This window comes from Schistocerca serialis, chromosome 2 (assembly GCF_023864345.2).
Source record: "Schistocerca serialis cubense isolate TAMUIC-IGC-003099 chromosome 2, iqSchSeri2.2, whole genome shotgun sequence".
Taxonomy (NCBI): Eukaryota; Metazoa; Arthropoda; class Insecta; order Orthoptera; family Acrididae; genus Schistocerca; species Schistocerca serialis.
Window position 1 is genome coordinate 176,027,380 of NC_064639.1, and position 20,181 is coordinate 176,047,560.

A 20,181-nucleotide genomic window follows, 5' to 3' on the forward strand; every position below is an offset into this window, starting at 1 on the left:
GCCCATTAAGACAGAAACTAAAGTGCAGATGCGGGCACTGTGCAGATCTGCGCTTTTTCATCTTCAGATCTATACAAATAATGTATACTAACCAGCGTAGTCATTGCTTTCGTAATGTTTCCCTCTTGTTCAGTCTTCTTATGATGAACAGGATCCACACCCATGAGTCTGATTTTTTCTTTGTATCCTTCCATCTACTATCTTTGTGTGTTATTGTTCGGTGTTCAAGAAGCAAAATATTATGCCTGCTCCCACGAGGTATTAAAATGAGGTCGCAAAAAGGTTAACGAATTATAATCAAAATACAGTGAGACGCCAATTTGTCTGTCGTCATGGTGTTAAGTGGACAGAAATAGTTGGGTGTTACTGCCGTCTTTAATTATTGAGATTTTCATATTACCCTGACACAGGACGCCGAGATAAATGTGTATATTCTCCGTGACGAAACATCCCACAATTCATTCATCCTGATCCATTCGTTACGTGCATAGGTGGCAATGAGTGACAGGATAGCTGTTGTGGGGTGACGAATAACAATAACAATGGTAGTAATTACAAGTCAATAATCAAGGATGTTTACTGCATTACAGACGATTAACAAAATAACCAAGAATGGCTGAGTGTTTAATTGGCGCACTGAGTAGGTGTTCTTGCCACTTTGTTACTGAATTCTGTTCTAGTTGTTAGCAGAGAGAAAACAAAGAACCCTGTAGCCATACATATCGCTAGTACAACAGGATATTACCTATCAACTATCCTTGCTTTACATCACGAGACGAACAGGGCGTCACTGAGCTGATATTTGAAATAAATTTCTGTTTTCTCTTTCTGTCTCTCTCTCTCTCTGTTTATTTTTATTTTAATTTTTTGAGGAAAGCATCGAGAAGCGCGATAATAAGCAAGTAGGCATATAACCTGTTTACAGTTATTTTCATCGGGATACATAATGCAAAAATACAACTTTTAAGTGTGTTATTGCGTAATTCCAGTTATTGACAGTCTATTCGTGAGCTTGCTCGCATTCAGTGGGGTGAAACCTATCACAGAAGCAAGCAAAACACAAATATTTCTTGCACCATGCGCAACACATTAACGAAATCTCGCTGCACTGACGTGTTGTCGGATATATTGCACGGAAAACATATCTGATTCTTGTTGCTAAATAGCAAAATAACAGGACAGTCTTATCTGTGATGAGATGTTCCCTGATATTTGTAGTATTGTGGTATTACTTTACATCTTGAGTTATTGCGATACAGAGTAGTGTTTTCTAGTGGTGATTTGTTGGAAACGTTTTCAATATTCTAACGACTGTACCAAGGAGAGATTAGAGTACCTGCTAGACAGCTGCGTTATGTAGGTCGCGTGGGAATCAGGTAAAATGCAATTCAGGTCGTTTGGATACTTTGGAGCACGACTGTACATAAAATCAATAGTTAAATACTAAATGTTTTCACCAATAGCGAAATGCTGGGACCTTAATTGACGATAGAATTGTTTTTGCCTGACTGAGATTCGAACCCAGAATCTAGCACCGTCGTTTTCTAGCCAGGAACAGACGATAAATAGCTATTGTTGGTTCACCAGTAGAGAGATGGGCGCATGTTTAGCTAGACATCAGGCGACGAAAAGTTCTGTGCTGAATGGAATTCAAACCCCGCACACGTGGTCATGAAGAAACTTTAACTATCAAATTCTTTTCCAATAATAGCTAGGAATGGCATGTTTGTACTTTCATGATGTGATGGAAAATACTCTGCTGGCTAGAAGTTGAATCCCCAACATGTCGTCGTTGGTGATCACAACGTACACAACGTCAAACCCAAAACCGTTTTCACCGGTAGGATGGAGAGGAATGTTTGAACTTGAAAACATGTAAGGAAACGTTTGATCTTGTAATGTTGTGATAAAAAGTTCATCATGTGGCTGTGAGTTGAAACGAACACGTTACAGCTGATAACGCACGAAGAGACGTTAAAAATGCATCCATTTTTCACCAGCAGTTCGGAGTGCACATGCTAGGGCTTGAAATGAAATAATGAATATTTTGTTCTGATCAGGATTGGAAAACAGATAGGTGCCTTTCGAGGACGCCTAGAAGAGTTTGTAATCTTCGAGAACACAGTGAAATCGAATTCTAATCCCAGTCCAGCACCACAATTTTTAACGTCTCTGTTTCAAAAAAGTAGGAGCCTTGTGAATTTACATAGCCATTGGTTCATTAAATGAAATACGTTTTCTAGTTTACGACGGTTTGCTGGTGACAGAGTCTCTGCCTTACGGGGTTTCTCCATCTGTCACAGCTCAAGCGAATGCCCAGTCGGCAGCGAAGGGATGTTATCTTTACTGCGGATATTGAACTACGGAGCTTACTGGCGTTCTGCACTTGGCGTTACTAGGGGTGAAGAAGAGCTACTTATGTGTGTTAAAAATCTACGCCTGACGTTAGATGTGAACCTAAACGTTTTACACATCAATACAAGATTAGACAACGACGGCGGTAGGCGCCGGGTTCGAATCCCGGTCAGGCAATACAACTTCAGTCGTCATTTAAGGTTCCAAACCGACTACTGGTGACAAACTGTGATATCTACATTCTGATTTTACGTACTTATTCACAATCCCATTAGGTGCTGGGTTCGCATCCTTGTCCCCAGCATTACATGATGGCATTTCAATTTTAAACATGTGCATCCTTTATTCCTTGACAATGCAACACTATACAACGTCTTTCGAGGTTAATTACCAAGAAGGTAATTGTCATGTTAGGGTTCCTGCTTTCGTACAAACATTATCGTCATTTACGTTCAAGTTGAGAATTGATAAATGATACTGGTGCAAACGTCAATATTTGACGTCTCTTTCTACCTAGTGATCGAGTCTCGGTATGGCGCAAAGCTTTGCTTGGTTAACAATTGGTTTACGTTCTGGGTTTGCATCCGGATCCAGAACGAAGACGTTGGTCATGTCATTTAAAGTACAAATTCGTGTACAAGTAACTGTTGATGAGTAATGTGAACAATGATATTACTTGTGATTCGCTGTTGATGTTGGAATTTCCGTAGAGTGGTTGCCGCCGTTAATCACGTTTTCTTTTAACTGCTTAGTATTACATAAAGTTGATGCGAAACCACTCCCCGTTGAACGTTGAACGACTTTCAGCATGTGTTGGCTAAACCTATTAGACAGCAAGGAACTTGTTTCAAATTTGCCATACAACTTTGTAAATCCATATACTGTCTCAAATATTTAATTGTGCCTAAGGATTACTGAACGATTTATGTGACAACACTAGTTGTCCCATAATATTTGAAAATTCACTTATTGTAATTAAGTTTAGTTTACAAAACATTAAGGACTGTCTCATCTCTTCAGTACTATCGTGGTGTTACTTTACATCTGGATGGGCTGTCATAAAGGCTAGTGTTCTCTAGTAGTCTCTAGCAGTACCCATTGTGTATCTTACAACGACTGTACTGTGGAGGGTTGCGACTATGTGCAACACAGATATGCTATGTTGGTTGCATACATTCAGGTGCAGCCTACACGTTGGAATTCAGGGGTGACCCACTTTTTTTGCTGTCGAGTGTACATTCCAACGACAACAACTGTAAGCTTCAAAATATCTTTTTACATTTGATGGCTACATACAACTTTCTGAGAGGTAATATAGTCGTAAGACACAGGGGTACAGAGTAGCAAAATTTATTTACAACAGATTAGCGTAAAATTACGTGTGTTGACTGTTCAAAAGATCTCCCATTGTTTTGGGTACTCATACAGTACATGACAACACTAATCTTCCGTATTACTTTGTTGGCCTATGCGCTGCCCACCCGTGAATGCCACGTTTCCATGATACCCTAATCCCTGGCCATGTTCATCCACTCATCACTTCACTCATCTACAGTGTGTATTTATTTTAAACAGTCAGCACCTCGGCCTTTTACTATTTAACTTATGCAGCTGTCCATTTGTTTTTATATATTCGTGTCGAACACTCATTTTCCATTTATCTGGGTCTATATTTTAATTAACCTGCAAATAGGCCTTTTAGAAATTAACTTATGCAGCTAACAATCTGTCTTTTTATTGTGCAAAACATCAATTTTTGTCAACTGCCATGTCCAATTTTCATTCTATCCTTTCAAGTCATTAATCTTATCTGGCTGAACGGCGGCATATTGCATCTGGAGACAGCCTTGTCCCCGCCCGTATAGTGCGAGTGGGATGAAATAACAATAAAGAAAGCCGGCCGCGGTGGTCTAGCGGTTCTAGGCGCTCAGTCCGGAACCGTGCGACTGCTACGGTCGCAGGTTCGAATCCTGCCTCGGGCATGGATGTGTGTGATGTCCTTAGGTTAGTTAGGTTTAAGTAGTTCTAAGTTCTAGGGGACTGATGACCACAGATATTAAGTCCCATAGTGCTCAGAGCCATTTGAATTTTTGAACAATAAAGAAAAAACAGCTGCACATAGCAGCTGATGAAAAAATTACAAGAGGTATAAAATGTTCGCAAATAACGCAGCCAATTGTGCATCTGAGACATCTGAAGACGTCATCTCGTAAATACAGGATATATTTTTTTCACCATGTCCTAATGTGGGAGACATAGCTACGTAAAAAGGTATTTACACGCAGTAATAAATTATAAGTGCTTACAATACTATCGACAAAAGTCTAAAAAGGAATTACACATTATTTGTTACTATGAATACAAGACGACGTGGTTGTAACATGGGTGTAAATAGAAAAATATAGTTTTAGGAACAGTTCAACTGTTTTTCTGAGATTCTGTAATATCATATTTGAAGTTCCAAATTTAAAAAGAATGTGATCCTTATGAAAGTCGTACTACTGCTTAATTAAAGACTCGTATTATTCTCTTGAAAACCAGTGAGAATCGTCTGTTTCTGCCTATTGTACGTAGGTTGTAGATGAAATGATTCAGACATGACACCGATGATGAATACCCACTCCAATGTTTTTATTAAAAATCGAGGTATCGATACCTTTTTTTCGGTACTTTTATGAATACTGTACTTTTTCTATAGCTACTACTCGTGAAGAAATATTAATATTTTTCGTCCGTTTCTGTATCCGTAGAAGTAATGAATGAGGAAATATTCAGACATTGCATATGAATACGTACGTGCCTACATGTGTGTTTGGAGGCTGGAGGAGGGGGGGGGGGGTGGTTAGCTCTATGGTGTACGTGTTACTGTCTAGATTCCGCGAGCGATTTCGCTACTGAGTTTTTTTCTTTCTGCGGCGCCCTTTGCTTGCACTGAAATGGCGAACGTGCGACGAACGGAGGTGTTTGTCGAGAACGGCGAGGTGCTCTCTTGTAGCTATGAGAGTCCACACGCCTTACAGAAGCGCAGCCCTCGCACGGGCTTCCACGCGAGGCGAGTGCAGCTGGGCGGACCCACTGCCGTGGTATCCCTTTTTCCTCCGGTTTCACCACCTCGCATACTCGCTCAGAGAGGAAAGTGGTGTCGATGTGACGGAGGGGCCGTTCTCGATATTACAGTTTTCATTTCAGTCGCCTTCACTCTCTGTTCAGTACGTCTTGTCTTCGATGGCCTGCCATCCTGTAGGCTTCCCTACAAAACGGAAAGGCGTTCTGTCTTTATTTCATTCTTTAATATTCAGGCACCGGTGTGACAAATACACATATTTTAAAATTAAATTTGCTTATTGCTGTGGCGATTAGTGTTCTAAATTCTAACACAACAACAAAAAAACGGTAAGTTCCACAATTTATTTTACAATTAACAATGATTATTTTAGACAAACGTTTTATAATTTACTAGCAAAACCCCAACTGCTGAATGTATGTGGGAACTGAATATGCATCCTAATCTTTTACTGCCCCCTCTCTCTATCCATCACCACCTATCCCCATTTTTGCCCACCTCCTCTCCGCTCTCTCCACCCATCTGTTCTCTCCATCTCCTCCTCTTACCCCTCTACGCGTATTACCTCTCCCCCTCCCCCCCCCCCACACCAAAAATCTCTGTCCATCTCCTCTTCACCCCTGTCTCTGTCCTTGAACCTCGTTTAATGTTATTGCAAATTCAGTTTCCATAATTATTAATGATAAGCATCAATACGGTCACCCGATTTATGTGGAAACCGACTACGAGGAAGAAAACAAAACAACACATTGTTATGCATACAGTTTAAGTTTAAAAACATGCATCACGAAAGAGAGTGTATATGGGAGAAACAATTTGTCCAGTGTAAATGCCCTGCTACTGTAATTAAAACCGACTGCGAGGATGAAGAGAAATCAGCACTTTTTCACAGGAGAGCACAGCATACTCGCAGCTGTATACTTGTTTAAAAACACGCAGCCTATGTTCGTCTGAATATTTATTAAAATATCTTGAAAAAGCTGAAGTTAACCCAAGAACTTTTTGAGATTTTTTACGACAACGTTTCCCCTTCAAATATTACACCTACATTTATATATTACATATAATAAAAATTTACAACCTATTTCCTACTGAATATACATCACAGTATCGTGTCAAGTCTGAAGTAAATCTGTCAAGCACTTCTCAAGATTTTTGGTTACAACGTTAAGCATCGCCCTGCCTTCATATACCAGTGCGATTATGGATAGTAGCTTAGTTACTAACAAGAAGAAGTTGAAATTTCGGTGGCAACGGCTAAACTGAGCTTATTACAGTTCCGAAGTGTGGGCAATCTCAAATTTTCGATTCCACGGAGAAAAGCACTGAACGGCAGAATAGTTTTGGACTTACACAACAAACAGCTGTGGGTGCATTACCTACCGTTGAATATAGCTATCATTCATTATATACTGAGAGGACAAAATAAATTGCCTTGAGAGTTAGAGACGTCTATTCACAAAGCAACAAGGAACTAGAAGCCTGTCCTTCCTTCACAGGACATCATGTGAACCAGGGAGGAAGGGCGGCAAGCAAATTCCATATTTCCACAGTTTCTGAAACCATTTGACACAGTGCCGCAAAGCGGACTGTTAACAATGGTCCGAATCCATGGTATAGGTTCTTAAACATAGGAATAACTCGAAGGTTTAGTAAGTAATAGTGACCAGTGCGTTTTGTTTATTAGAGATAAAGGTATCGTCTCAAGTTTCCGAGGAAAGTTATAGAGTCACATTTGCATGCAGTGCGTGAGTTTCCTCGGAAACGCGAAATCTTAATTAAATAATTAATCTGTGACAAATAAATAAAGCCTATGGCACAGAACTGCAGCGCTGTGTCGCTGATAAAACAAAAACACAATTACGATACTCTTATGTTTCTTTAAGAAGGAGAGGTCTTGGACAAGTGGTGCGGGAAGCACCTATATTTCATTGACTGGCACACCGCCATATTTGATGTTATATAAGAACACTGCGAGTTGCAATCTTACTAGGCACTCGATTCTGTAAGGATTTATATTTATGAAAGTAAGTAGAATTATTTAACTGTAGGCTTATCCGTTGAATATATCTGACTTAACTAACTGTGTAAACTTTCTATGTTTAGTAGACAGTCACCTCTGTACGACGTATTGACATGGCTGGCAAATTATTCTAATATTGAGATTTAGATTTGAGTCCGCACCTACCGCAGCAGTCTTTGGAAACGATTTAAATACGAAGCACGATTATTTGAGTCTTATTTCACGGTCAACTACGAAAAACATTACATTTACGAAAAAGCCATTGTCAAGCGTCTGATACCGAATAATTAAACATCCACGTTCCAGATAAGCAAATATTAATTACATCCAATCACTATCATACATAATTAATAAGTAATATTTTATTTTATTTTGTTTTATTTATTTATTTATTTTATAAAGTGTGACAGAATAGTTTTTGATCTGTACATACATAAATGATCTGTCCGACAGAATGAACAGCCGTCTGCGACAGTTTGCCGATGACACTGTAGTGTACAGGATAATGTCGTTGCTAAGCGACTGCAGGAAGACAAGATGACATGGACAGAGTTTGTATTTTGTGCCACCAGTGGCAGCTACCTCTAAACCTATGTAAATGCAGACTGCTAAATCATAGAACGAAAGCTGTTTACGTATTAATGGATTACCTTGTTGCTTATTTGTTAGACCTATTTCATTCGCGTAGAGAATTCTGTCGACGTAAAAATTTAGTAGCTTACCCAGGATGTGAGCTAGGGTAACTACGTGAAAGATTGAAAACATCGAACTATTGGAAATTATGTCCATTAATCAGCTATCATACAAATACTGCCACTTCATAGTAGAGACGCTACCTGCAATATACACTCCTGGAAATGGAAAATAGAACACATTGACACCGGTGTGTCAGACCCACCATACTTGCTCCGGACACTGCGAGAGGGCTGTACAAGCAATGATCACACGCACGGCACAGCGGACACACCAGGAACCGCGGTGTTGGCCGTCGAATGGCGCTAGCTGCGCAGCATTTGTGCACCGCCGCCGTCAGTGTCAACCAGTTTGCCGTGGCATACGGAGCTCCATCACAGTCTTTAACACTGATAGCATGCCGCGACAGCGTGGACGTGAACCGTATTGTGCAGTTGACGGACTTTGAGCGAGGGCGTATAGTGGGCATGCGGGAGGCCGGGTGGACGTACCGCCGAATTGCTCAACACGTGGGGCGTGAGGTCTCCACAGTACATCGATGTTGTCGCCAGTGGTCGGCGGAAGGTGCACGTGCCCGTCGACCTGGGACCGGACCGCAGCGACGCACGGATGCACGCCAAGACCGTAGGATCCTACGCAGTGCCGTAGGGGACCGCACCGCCACTTCCCAGCAAATTAGGGACACTGTTGCTCCCGGGGTATCGGCGAGGACCATTCGCAACCGTCTCCATGAAGCTGGGCTACGGTCCCGCACACCGTTAGGCCGTCTTCCGCTCACGCCCCAACATCGTGCAGCCCGCCTCCAGTGGTGTCGCGACAGGCGTGAATGGAGGGACGAATGGAGACGTGTCGTCTTCAGCGATGAGAGTCGCTTCTGCCTTTGTGCCAATGATGGTCGTATGCGTGTTTGGCGCCGTGCAGGTGAGCGCCACAATCAGGACTGCATACGACCGAGGCACACAGGGCCAACACCCGGCATCATGGTGTGGGGAGCGATGTCCTACACTGGCCGTACACCACTGGTGATCGTCGAGGGGACACTGAATAGTGCACGGTACATCCAAACCGTCATCGAACCCATCGTTCTACCATTCCTAGACCGGCAAGGGAACTTGCTGTTCCAACAGGACAATGCACGTCCGCATGTATCCCGTGCCACCCAACGTGCTCTAGAAGGTGTAAGTGAACTACCCTGGCCAGCAAGATCTCCGGATCTGTCCCGCATAGAGCATGTTTGGGACTGGATGAAGCGTCGTCTCACGCGGTCTGCACGTCCAGCACGAACGCTGGTCCAACTGAGGCGCCAGGTGGAAATGGCATGGCAAGCCGTTCCACAGGACTACATCCAGCATCTCTACGATCGTCTCCATGGGAGAATAGCAGCCTGCATTGCTGCGAAAGGTGGATATACACTGCACTAGTGCCGACATTGTGCATGCTCTGTTGCCTGTGTCTATGTGCCTGTGGTTCTGTCAGTGTGATCATGTGATGTATCTGAAACCAGGAATGTGTCAATAAAGTTTCCCCTTCCTGGGACAATGAATTCACGTTGTTCTTATTTCAATTTCCAGGAGTGTATTTAACAGAGGTAATGTAGTTTCTATGGCAACGGCCTTGCCGCAGTGGATACACCGGTTCCCGTGAGATCACCGAAGTTAAGCGCTGTCGGACGTGGTCGGCACTTGGATGGGTCACCATCAAGGCCACCATGCGCTGTTTTTTCGGGGTGCACTCAGCCTCGTGGTGCCAATTGAGGAGCTACTCGACCGAATAGTAGCGACTTCGGTCAAGAATACCATCATAACGACCGGGAGGGCGGTGTGCTGACCACACGCCCCTCCTATCCTCATCCTCCACTGAAGATGACACGGCGGTCGGATGGTCCCGGTGGGCCACTCGTGGCCTGAAGACCGAGTGCTTAATGTAGTTTGTATGATACGTGTACAAATTATTATTTTGTCAGCCAGGTGATATTCAGATAAAAGGAAATACTTTAAAAAATCTCTATATAGAAGGTTTTAGAATAACTGCCAACTCGAGAAAAGGCATAGGTAATTGCAGGCAAAAAGATAATGCTACTTGGAACCGAGAGCCACCTCAAATTTTCATTTTCATTTTCACAACTGATTGGTACCGGTGAATTATCTACCGTTCAATATACCTTTCACTGAGCATATATTGACCGAAAATAATCGGTAACACCAAAAATACTTAATGTTTTGTAATGAAATTTCTGGAATACATTTTTGTAGGTAGCATTTTTAAGTGACTAACACTGCAAGATCATAAGTTAATGTCAATGCGAGATGCTTACTCATTAATAACCGTTGTAACCGCTGTAATCTGGAATGTAGGAATGCAAATGTGCATCCACTGTGTTGTAGAGGTGCCGGATGTCAGTTTGTGGGAAGGTGTTCCTTGCCTAATGCACGTGGTCTGTCACTGTCGGGTCGGATAATGCTGTGAATGATGCTGGATGTGTCGTTCGATCATGTCCCGTATGTGCCCGACTGGAGATAGATCTGGTGTTCGAATAGGCACCATGTCGACCGTGTGTAGAGGATGTCGGGTTACGCAGTGATGTTGGACTAGCGTTGTCCTGTTACAAAAAATCCCTGGAATACTGTTCATGAATGGTCGAATCATCAAACTGGCCTACAAATTTGCATCCAGGGTGCGTGGGATAACCACGAGAGTGCACCTTCTGTCACAGGAAATCGCATCCCAGATCATAACACCGGGTGTGGGTTCAGTGTGTCTAGCACACAGACGGGTTGGTTGTAGGCCCTCACAGACCTTCTTCTAATCAACATTCGGCCATCACTGACACCAAGACAGAAGCACCTGTTATGAGAATACACAACAGACCCTTGACACAGCTGCAGTCGAAAATAGCGGTGTTACAGGGTCTGTGGAATGCACGCTAGAGGGCATCTGACCGGAGCCACCGATTCAAACTGAGCACCACGGCTGCTCTGGCTCCGCGGCTAAGTCCCGTTCAAGGTCACACCGAGATGCGCACACACAGAGTACATCTCAGATTGCCTGCGTGAGATTAAATATTTTTTTTTTTAGAAAGGAGATAAGGAAAGGACAGAACACTTTATTAATTTCTGTAATAATGAGTCAGATCACCAACAATTTTAACATTAGCACAATTGCCTGAGCCTTTGCCCAGGCACATGCAGATTCATATTCACTGACTTTACGGTGATTCTTAGTCCTCAGAGTAAGAAGCATTGTAGACATAAAGTACGAGGCTCCCATGTCCATGTTATGCACTCCATCTATATGATATGTGCGATACATTAGCACAATTGCCTGAGCCTTTGCCCAGGCACATGCAGATTCATATTCACTGACTTTACGGTGATTCTTAGTCCTCAGAGTAAGAAGCATTGTAGACATAAAGTACGAGGCTCCCATGTCCATGTTATGCACTCCATCTATATGATATGTGCGATAGTCAATTATGTCTCTATCATAAAACGCAGAAGCATGAGTAATTTTTGACATATATATTTAATCTCATGCAGGCACTCTGAGATGTACTCTGTGTGCGCGCATCTCGGTGTGACCTTGAACGGAACTTAGCCGCGGAGCCAGAGAAGCCGTGGCGCACAGTTTGAATCGGTGTCCGCGGGACCTAGTTACTGATTTGTAACAGTTTGTTGTGTCACTGCGGTGCTAACTGCCGTTCAGACTGCTGCTGCAGATGCAATACGTTGCGCCAGAGACATAAGCCGAACACGATTGTCTTCCCTCTCGGTAGTGCCACATGGCCGTCCGGAGTCCGGTCTTCTTTCCACCATACACTCTCGTGACCACCGCTGCCAGGAATCATATACAGTGCCTACATCGCATCAGGTCTGACTGAAATTTCACAGCAGGAACACACAGCTTCTCGTAGTCCAGGGCTTCACAACATATGTGCTCGCGGAGCAAGCTGTGAGCAGCAAGGCGCGAGCACAGAGCAGCGCGAGCACGCTACCCCCACTACCCCACTACCGGACCAGAGCGGAGAGTGGGGAAAGTCACGTGGGGCACACAACAGCTGCCGCCTGTCAATGTAAATCCGCGGCCACCTGCAGGGATATCACTCACGAATCATTACTGCGACAAATGAAACAAATGAAGGAGTATGTACACATCCCACATAATTTTATTAGCTTAGTGTATGCCTCTACATTCACATTAATTTGTGAACTGTTATTCTCGGTTATCACGTACATTTTGCCCTTTACAATTGCGTCTGTGTTCGGAGTAATTGTTCTTGTGCATTTTAGGCACAGTGTACAGTTTAAATTTCGATCAGACAATGCGTTTCTCAGGCGCGTCTTGTTACATTTCATTGCAGAGAACAGTCGTTCACAGACATACGTGGAACCGAACATTGATATTATTGTAGCCGCCAGTTTGTGCAAACGAGGAAATCTATCCTGAGGGAAGTGACTATAGAATTCCAAAATGTTTTTCTTGTTCTGAAAGTTGTCTCTGTACTCTCTGTCACACTGCAGGTCAATAATTTCTTGCTGCAGCTCAGGACGAATCTCTTAAATATTCGCTGAATATGGAGAGAACAGATCAAATTCACTGTCTAGTGCTGTCAGATCTTGAAACCGCTGATCAACTAAACTATGTGAATAACGTTCACAGTCTTTGTGAACATCTTGCATGGATGATAATTTAGGAAAATGAGCTAGGTTTCCTGTTTCCAGCTGACTCGCCCAAAGTGTCAATTTCATTTTAAAAGCTCGTATTCGATCTATGAAATGAGTAATTAGCAGATCTTTACCTTATAGTAAAATATTCAAAGCATTCAGAAGGCTAGTTAAATCTGCTAAGAACGCGAGATCACATTCAAACGTGCGCGCGCATTTCCCCTCCCTCCCCTCCCTCCCAACTCCGCGACCTTGCACCTGCTCGCGAGCACGTGCCTGAGCAGACGCGAGTACTCGCGCTCAAAACCGGCCAGTTGTTAAGCCCTGTCGTAGTCCTATTACACAACCTTGTTCAAACTCCCTGAGGTGCTGATAATGGCGTCTTTGTCGCCTTAAAGCCATTCTTAACCAACATCAACTCTCCACGTCCAGTCTGAAAGGTAACTAACGCCGACGACCGATACAGCGTGTATTTAAAGCAAACTTGATTTGTATCCTAAGGCTGCGTTCACACTGCCGGCCGGGCCGAGCCGAGCCTGGCCGGGCCGCCGCCCGCTTCGATATCAAACACATGGTTTTGAATTGCGGTGTTCACACTGGCGGCCGGGCCGCGCCGACACGGCGTGAGCCTCCCGGAGCCGAGCCGGCGACATCCCGAGTGTTTAATATTGCCGGCGCGAGCCGACCGCAGGCGCGAGCCTGTGGAGCAGCACTACAGCTTCTGCACTACACGCATCACACGTCTCCCTTCTGCTTTCATCACAAGTGTGACTGCACACGTCTTTTATTTCACAATCAGTGAGGAAAAATTACGTTTATTATAATGATACATGCGAAATTACTTCTATTTCATTTATTTAATCTACCGTATTTACATGCATTTACAACAATAGCTTGCCAGCGATCGCGGCATTGCCGCCACTGAATAGTTCGCATTTACTTGTAAACGGAGACAGATATGAGTGTCACTGAGGGACGGAAATGTGTCCCTACCAGATGATAATGCATTGTAAAGTCATGCTGTGGCAGTTCCTTATCAGTGGAAATAGAACCACTGAGTCAAAGGGCATTACCTCAAAACTCTTCGCCTATCAATCTGTCTATCTTACAAGGTAATGAAAAGAATTCTGTGAGGTCATCAGTGGCTCCACATGATGAACCATCACCACTGCCAAGCGCTGCATCATGAAGAAAAAAGAAGAAAAAAGTTGTAAAATTCTGAAGGAGTATTTCTGCGATTCTTCGTTGAAGGCACAGCAAGACATTACCCAAAATGACGAAGCTAATTACTTCCTAATGATTCTCAGGAGTTCCATAAACTCTCTTCCCCTCAGAAGTAAGCGTATGTGAAATTTAAAATACAAATGCATGACTACAATTAACTGGAGGTAGTGAATGCTGTACAAAGTTCTACTGCAAACCAAAATGTGTGTACTAACGAATGTTACCTTACCGTTATACACAAATTTTCTTCTGCTGTTATTCTTCTGCGAAAATTTGTGTTCTGATTAGAAACTTTGTCTTGAATGTTCTGCAGCACATACTGAAATGTATTATGATTCATTATGTAATTTGAATAAAATTTTTCAGGATAGTTTTTAAGTTCTTCATATAAAGAAAAAAACTCTCCTAAATGTCTGTCGCTATTTATGGGATGAATCCATAACCTCCTAGTTCTTCTGTACTTCATAACTCGACGAGTTACTGCAGAGTCAAAACAATACCAATAAAAGAGTGAAGACATTGTTCTACACGACAGCACAGACTAGCTAAAGGCGAGCAACTGTTGACTGCAGCTGCGATTTCTACTGACTTGCTTGCCAGCTGTCCAAGGGTGGGGATCTTTTTAAATTTATTTATTTGGCCTCCGACCAGCCATTTAGCCAAAGAGTGGGGATTACCTTGACAGTGCAGCGCAGCCTGCCAAGGAAGAAAAAAAAAAAAAAAAAAAAAAAAAAAAAAAAAAAAAAACAATGAAGAACAATGAAACGCACATCTGTGCCGATCTACAGTAGTTTCATTAACTCTCCATTATTTTTTCTGTCAAAGTAGACAACGAGACTACAGAATTGCGCTTCAGTTATCTTTTAGTTCGAAATACGAAATGTACATCATACTAATTGTAGGATGGTGATGACAGTTGTTTGTATTTTGTGATGCAACGTGTGGCCAATTATAAAAGCATAGCAGATGATTGTCCAGCAGCCGAGGGAAAAATTCTTATACATTTGGATTTATCTAGAGAATGAGACCATTAAAATAATACGAGGGACCGGCACTAGGTCTGCGCTGATCACTAGTAATTAGTTTTTTTTCTGTCCTGCATTATATGACTACACTAAACCAAGCTGTAACCGCGCGAACTCCGTGGCTTGCGGACGCGGCACTGACGCCACTGAATAGCTCGCATTATTTGAGACCAGAGACAGATGTTAGTATCATTATAATTTCAAAAACTTTTTGGTACTTTTAGCTACATTTCATTCCCAACAATGTATGGTCTAAAACGGATCTAACAGCAAGCTACCCGCTACATAACTTTTTCACTACAAGATTTGTAAATCAAGTGCACAACGTTGACAAATAGCATCATTTCACAATGACTGTTAAGAAATATGGAAAGATAAATGATTCAGTACGAAGCTAAGATGTTGCACTACCACGTGTACAAAAATCAGATTCTTTAGCCACATACTTTCTTCAAAATCGGTTGGGAAGCGTCACGAAACTAAGAAATCACGCGAAACGAAAAGCAGACTTTTTCTTTTTTCACGACGTAAGTAACGCTTTTAAGGAAAAAATAAGTTCATAAAACGATGTGGCGAAGTGTTATATACCTCTAAGAATTTTTAAAACGTGGAAATCGGAGAAGTGGATTTTCCCCCATTTCGCCGTCCCGGCTCGGCGCGGCGCGCAATGTGAATGCACTACTCGTCGGCCTGAGCTGGCTAGGCACGAGCCGAGCCAGTACGCGTCAGCCCGGCCCGGCCCGGCCCGGCCCGGCCGGCAGTGTGAACGCAGCCTAATGGTGGCGCTGCTAGCTCTACTCTTATGCGGCTGGTGTGAAATGTGAACAGACACCACGTTTCAGATGTAGAAACACGCCTACAAACATTCGTTTATGTCGCACAACTCCTTCTTGATGTTGCGACTTTTGTCCGTCAGTGTACATGAGCTCTTCTGCCTTCCTTCCATCTAATATTGAACTGATACATCTCTGTGTGTAGCGGGGCTATTCTTTCGCAAGAAGGAGGAGGTGCTGGTATCAGGAGGTGATAGTACCCTATCAATCCTAGAAACCCTTTTAGTTCTTTTGTTCTTCTCGGCTGTGGGAAGAACTTCACCTTCTCCACCTTTGCCATATCCGGTGATATTCCCTTGTCCGTGATACAATGACCTAGGAAGATTACCTCCTTCCTCAGAAAATCACACTTGTCTGGTTGCAACTTCGAATTGTGCTCTCTCAACATGTCAAATATTTCCCGGAGTTTTTCGTTATGCTCCTGTAGGTTTTTCCCATAACATACTATGTCGTCCAAATAGACAAAACATTTAACACCTTGTAAACGTGCCAATACTGTGTTCAACAGTCTCTGGAAACATCCTGGGGCTCCCTTCAGTCCCATCGGCATTCTTTTGTATTCGTAATGTTGATAGTTTGAGCTGAATGCCATTTTCTCACTGTCCTTCTCGTCCGTCAATATTTAATGGTACCCGTTTGCAAGGTCAAGCGTCGAGAAGTACTTGGCTTCCCTAATTGATCCAGGATATCGGAGATATTCGGCAGTGGAAATGCATCACCTACCGTGATGTCATTTAATTGTCGGTAGTCCACTACTATTCTCCATTTCTTCTTGCCACTGGCATCTAACTTCTTTGGAACTAACAGTAACGCTGCGTTCCATGCGCTCTTGCTTTCGGCAATTATGTCATCCTTGAGCATCTGTTCTATTTGCTCTTTTAGCACTTCCTTTTGCGCTTCAGGGATCCTGTACGGTTCACTACCTTCCCCGCATGTTCCGGCGCAATCGGTATTCTATGTTTCACTGCAGAAGTATAGGACAGTTTGTCCCCTGGTAGATGAAATACATCTCCGTACTCCGTGCAGACCTCTGCTAGAGCGCTCCTTTCTTCGACGTTCGAATGATCCATTCTGAGTTGCCTTCGCAACACACTAGCACGACTTTCCGTCTTACCTACTGCCTCAGTGCTACATTTTACTTCGCGTACTTTCGCTATTCTTTCTAACTCTTCCGTTATTAATCTGACATTTCCTAGTCGAACTCTGTCCTCTGACACGTTCAATGCACTTACTATGCAATTCCCATTTGGCACTTTTACTAAGGACTCGGGTACATGCACCCCTTGTGCAATCTCCTGCTTCGGTATGACCATTTCTCTTTCGATTCCCCGTGGTACCTTTCCGTCCACTTCCAACAACATTATTATTTCTTCCCGGGGCCCTTTCTCCCCGCCTATTTCTGAATCTGCTTCTATCTCTTATCCCTTTGGTTCTTCCTCTACTACTAAGGGTATATCTCGCCCTTTTAGTCTTATTACTTTACCTGCATAGTCCAGCTTGACTCTATGCTGTGTTAAGAAATTTCTCCCTATCAATCCGTCGTACGGAATGTCTAGACCTCTACCGTACACGTGAAATTTCTGTCTCACCTTTTCAGATCCGTCTATACTTAAGTTTATTTGCACCGTGCCTGTTGTGCTAACGGCTTCACTCGTTACACCCTTTAACCGAAGCTTTTCTGTTTCATTGATCCCAAGCATACTCTTTACCGGAATACTCGCCCTCTTTAGCAAGCACAATTGTGCTCCTGTGTCTATTAGTAACTTTAAATACTTCTTTGACTCTACGCAGTACAATACGACCACGTCGTTTTCTGTTGCACAGTCGATTACCCTCACTGTGGGTTTACCTATCGCAACAAGGCCCGACTGTGCGGCCTTGCCGCCTCTTAGTTTCCCTGTACCACCTTTCCTGTTTTACTCGATACTGGCACCCTGCCTTTTCTCCAGGCGTGCCAGGGCCCTTCGTGGCAATCTTTCGCGTAGTGGCCCTGCCGTTTACACTTAAAACACGCAACATCTTTTACTCTTGTGCACGGAACTCCACAGTTCCCTGGTAAATTACACTGTGGACATCTCCACTCTCGCAACCCTCCCTCGGTTTCTCTGTGATTTCCTCTGAATTCCCTTACATTTATCGGGTGAACTTTTCTTAACCTCACCCGGCATTCCATGTCTGTGTGTCCTGGCTTGTCACACCCATAGCAAATGTTTGTAAACTCATTACCCATCATGGCTCCTACTCTATGCTCTGGCCTGCTTTTCCTACACTTGCTGGCTATGTGACCTCTCAGCCCACAATTGAAACATTTCAACTCTTTACTTTCTCTCACGTTTTTTACAGTTTCTTTATTTCGAGTGTACGTTACCCTCGGGGCTAGTCCCCGCTCTCTCATGGACAATATCGCACTCTCCTCCAGCAGTGCCAACTCCACTGCTGCTGCCAACGTAATTTCATCGCCTCTGCTTCTCACTATTGTTTGTATTCTGTCATTACTTAAACCCTGTATAAAGCATGCTCTTCCTAAGGAATCAACTAGTTTTATCGCACCTTTCAAGTTTTCTCTGGCCATAACTCTGTTTACTGTTTCTCGAAAATCTCTCTGCATTTCATCTGTTCTGCTTGTCCACACTGCTACTGGTTCCCCGTGTCCCTGTCTGGCTTGGAAAATTTTACATGCGTAGTAGTCTATAGTACGCTTACTAGCATAGTTTCCTTCTAAAACGTGTTTCACCTTTTGCCACGTACCTGTGCGTTCACGCACCTGTAATCTCGACCTGGCCTCACCGGTTACCTTTGCTTTGACGAACTTCAATAACGTTTCGTGTTCCTCTGGCTTTACTAATTCAAAAGCTGCATCTACATTTTCGATAAATTCCCTTAAATCCTTCTTGTTCCCTTCGAACACTTTTGACACAATACATAGGGCCTCCTTCACTGACATCTTACCACTAGTGGAGGATGACGCAACTTCATTAGTTACGGGCATCTTAACTAAGTTAATACTTTACACAACAAAATACAATATTCTTAAGACAGTTTTACAAGTACCGCTTCTCTTGTGGTGCGCCGTCTGCTCTGTTGACTCGCTTCGTCCCGCGCTGCTACGCGCTTTCTTTGTGCCCGCGCTGCTCCGCGCTGTCTCTGCGCCCTCTTTGTGCCCGCGCTGTTCCGCGCTGCTGCGATGCGCCGGCTGCCGCTCTGCTGGGCTGTGCCGACCCCGTCGCTCTCCTCGGCTGCCGCTGCTACGGCTGCTGCCGCTTCTGCTGCTGCTCGGCCCAGACCCCCGGACTCGAACGCTGGCTGGTTAGGCACCACTGTGCCTCGTCGCTCCGCGTCGCGCTGCCGCTGTCCTGCGTTGTCCTGCACCCACGAGGACTACCTTTCTGGACTCTGACGTACTGGTGCTACTAATTCTGAAAGTTGCGAGTCGCCACAACTTCCTGCCAATTGCCACAGTCGCTGTAGCAAAATCTAATGGCTCCTACCTCCTAGTTGCCTATGCGCCTTTGTGGTAACCCCACACCTGGCACCAAAAGTTTTTATTTATGTCGCGTCCCAAGCGTGGGTATTGCGAGGGATTGAGCGACACGGTTCGTGGATGGGATTTTAGCCGGTTGGCCTAGTGAGAGGGAGACGTTTTGATCTGGCTAAGATGTAGAAATCCCTGGTGTGAAGACACAAGGCTAGGAAGCGGGTAGAATTGAAGTCTTGATACCTTTAACAGATTGCAGTTTATTCTAAATGAATACAGCTCACCCTGACTGTGTGGTGATTGCATTCACAGGAAGGCCAAGTCCAACACAGAGACGGTGACTGACTCAACCGTTCCGACCGCCTACTAGAAGTTCTGCAACGTTTCCTAGCACCCTACGTTAGAGTCCCGCGGCTACGCCCTGACGCGCTCCAGCGACTATCTCCGGCTGTCTGCCTACAGCCCGTTCCCCAGCCCAAGTCGGCTGCTGCTATCACTCTCTAACTCTCCGACCTCTCCCGACAAGACCCTCAGAGCGGCGTGCTCTCAGGTTTTGTTAGCGTTTCCCCTTCGACCCCGCCAGCGCTTGGCATGACGTAGCGTCGAAGGCAACATGTCCTTATTTGGTATCGTTCAAACATTGTTGTTGCTATTGTTCTTCAGAGGCTGAGTGGAGGGATAGAGGCGCCTCTCCCTATATGGTCACGCACTGCGTCCTGAGCACTTCATTGACTCCTCATGACGTAGCGCGGTCCCCACCAAGGGGCCTCTTTCTTTCTCTCTCCACTCCCAGACCTCTCTCTCTCTCGCCAGGAATGCATCTATTTA

General features: G+C 44.1%; 1 protein-coding gene and 1 pseudogene across 1 annotated transcript; one reads left to right on the plus strand and one right to left on the minus strand.

Annotated features, from left to right (window-relative positions):
- Positions 1-5,561: 5,561 nt before the first annotated feature.
- Positions 5,562-18,822, minus strand: LOC126455832 (uncharacterized). The gene is made up of 2 exons (XM_050091594.1): positions 18,105-18,822; positions 5,562-5,605 (listed from the first exon to the last, which is right to left on the minus strand). Exons 1-2 carry the CDS (start codon positions 18,820-18,822, stop codon positions 5,562-5,564), a joined length of 762 nt encoding a protein of 253 aa, XP_049947551.1.
- Positions 9,740-9,857, plus strand: LOC126459117 (5S ribosomal RNA; annotated as a pseudogene).
- Positions 18,823-20,181: the final 1,359 nt, after the last annotated feature.

What these genes read in the sequence shown, in the direction of transcription:
- LOC126455832 (XM_050091594.1), bottom strand. Translation starts at nt 18,822, where the DNA reads ATGTCAGTGAAGGAGGCCCTATGTATTGTGTCAAAAGTGTTCGAAGGG. An exon ending in TAGAGTAGGAGCCATGATGG is followed by an intron (nt 5,606 to 18,104) that starts GTAATGAGTTTA and finishes TCCGTTTTGTAG; the next exon opens with GGAAGCCTACAGGATGGCAG.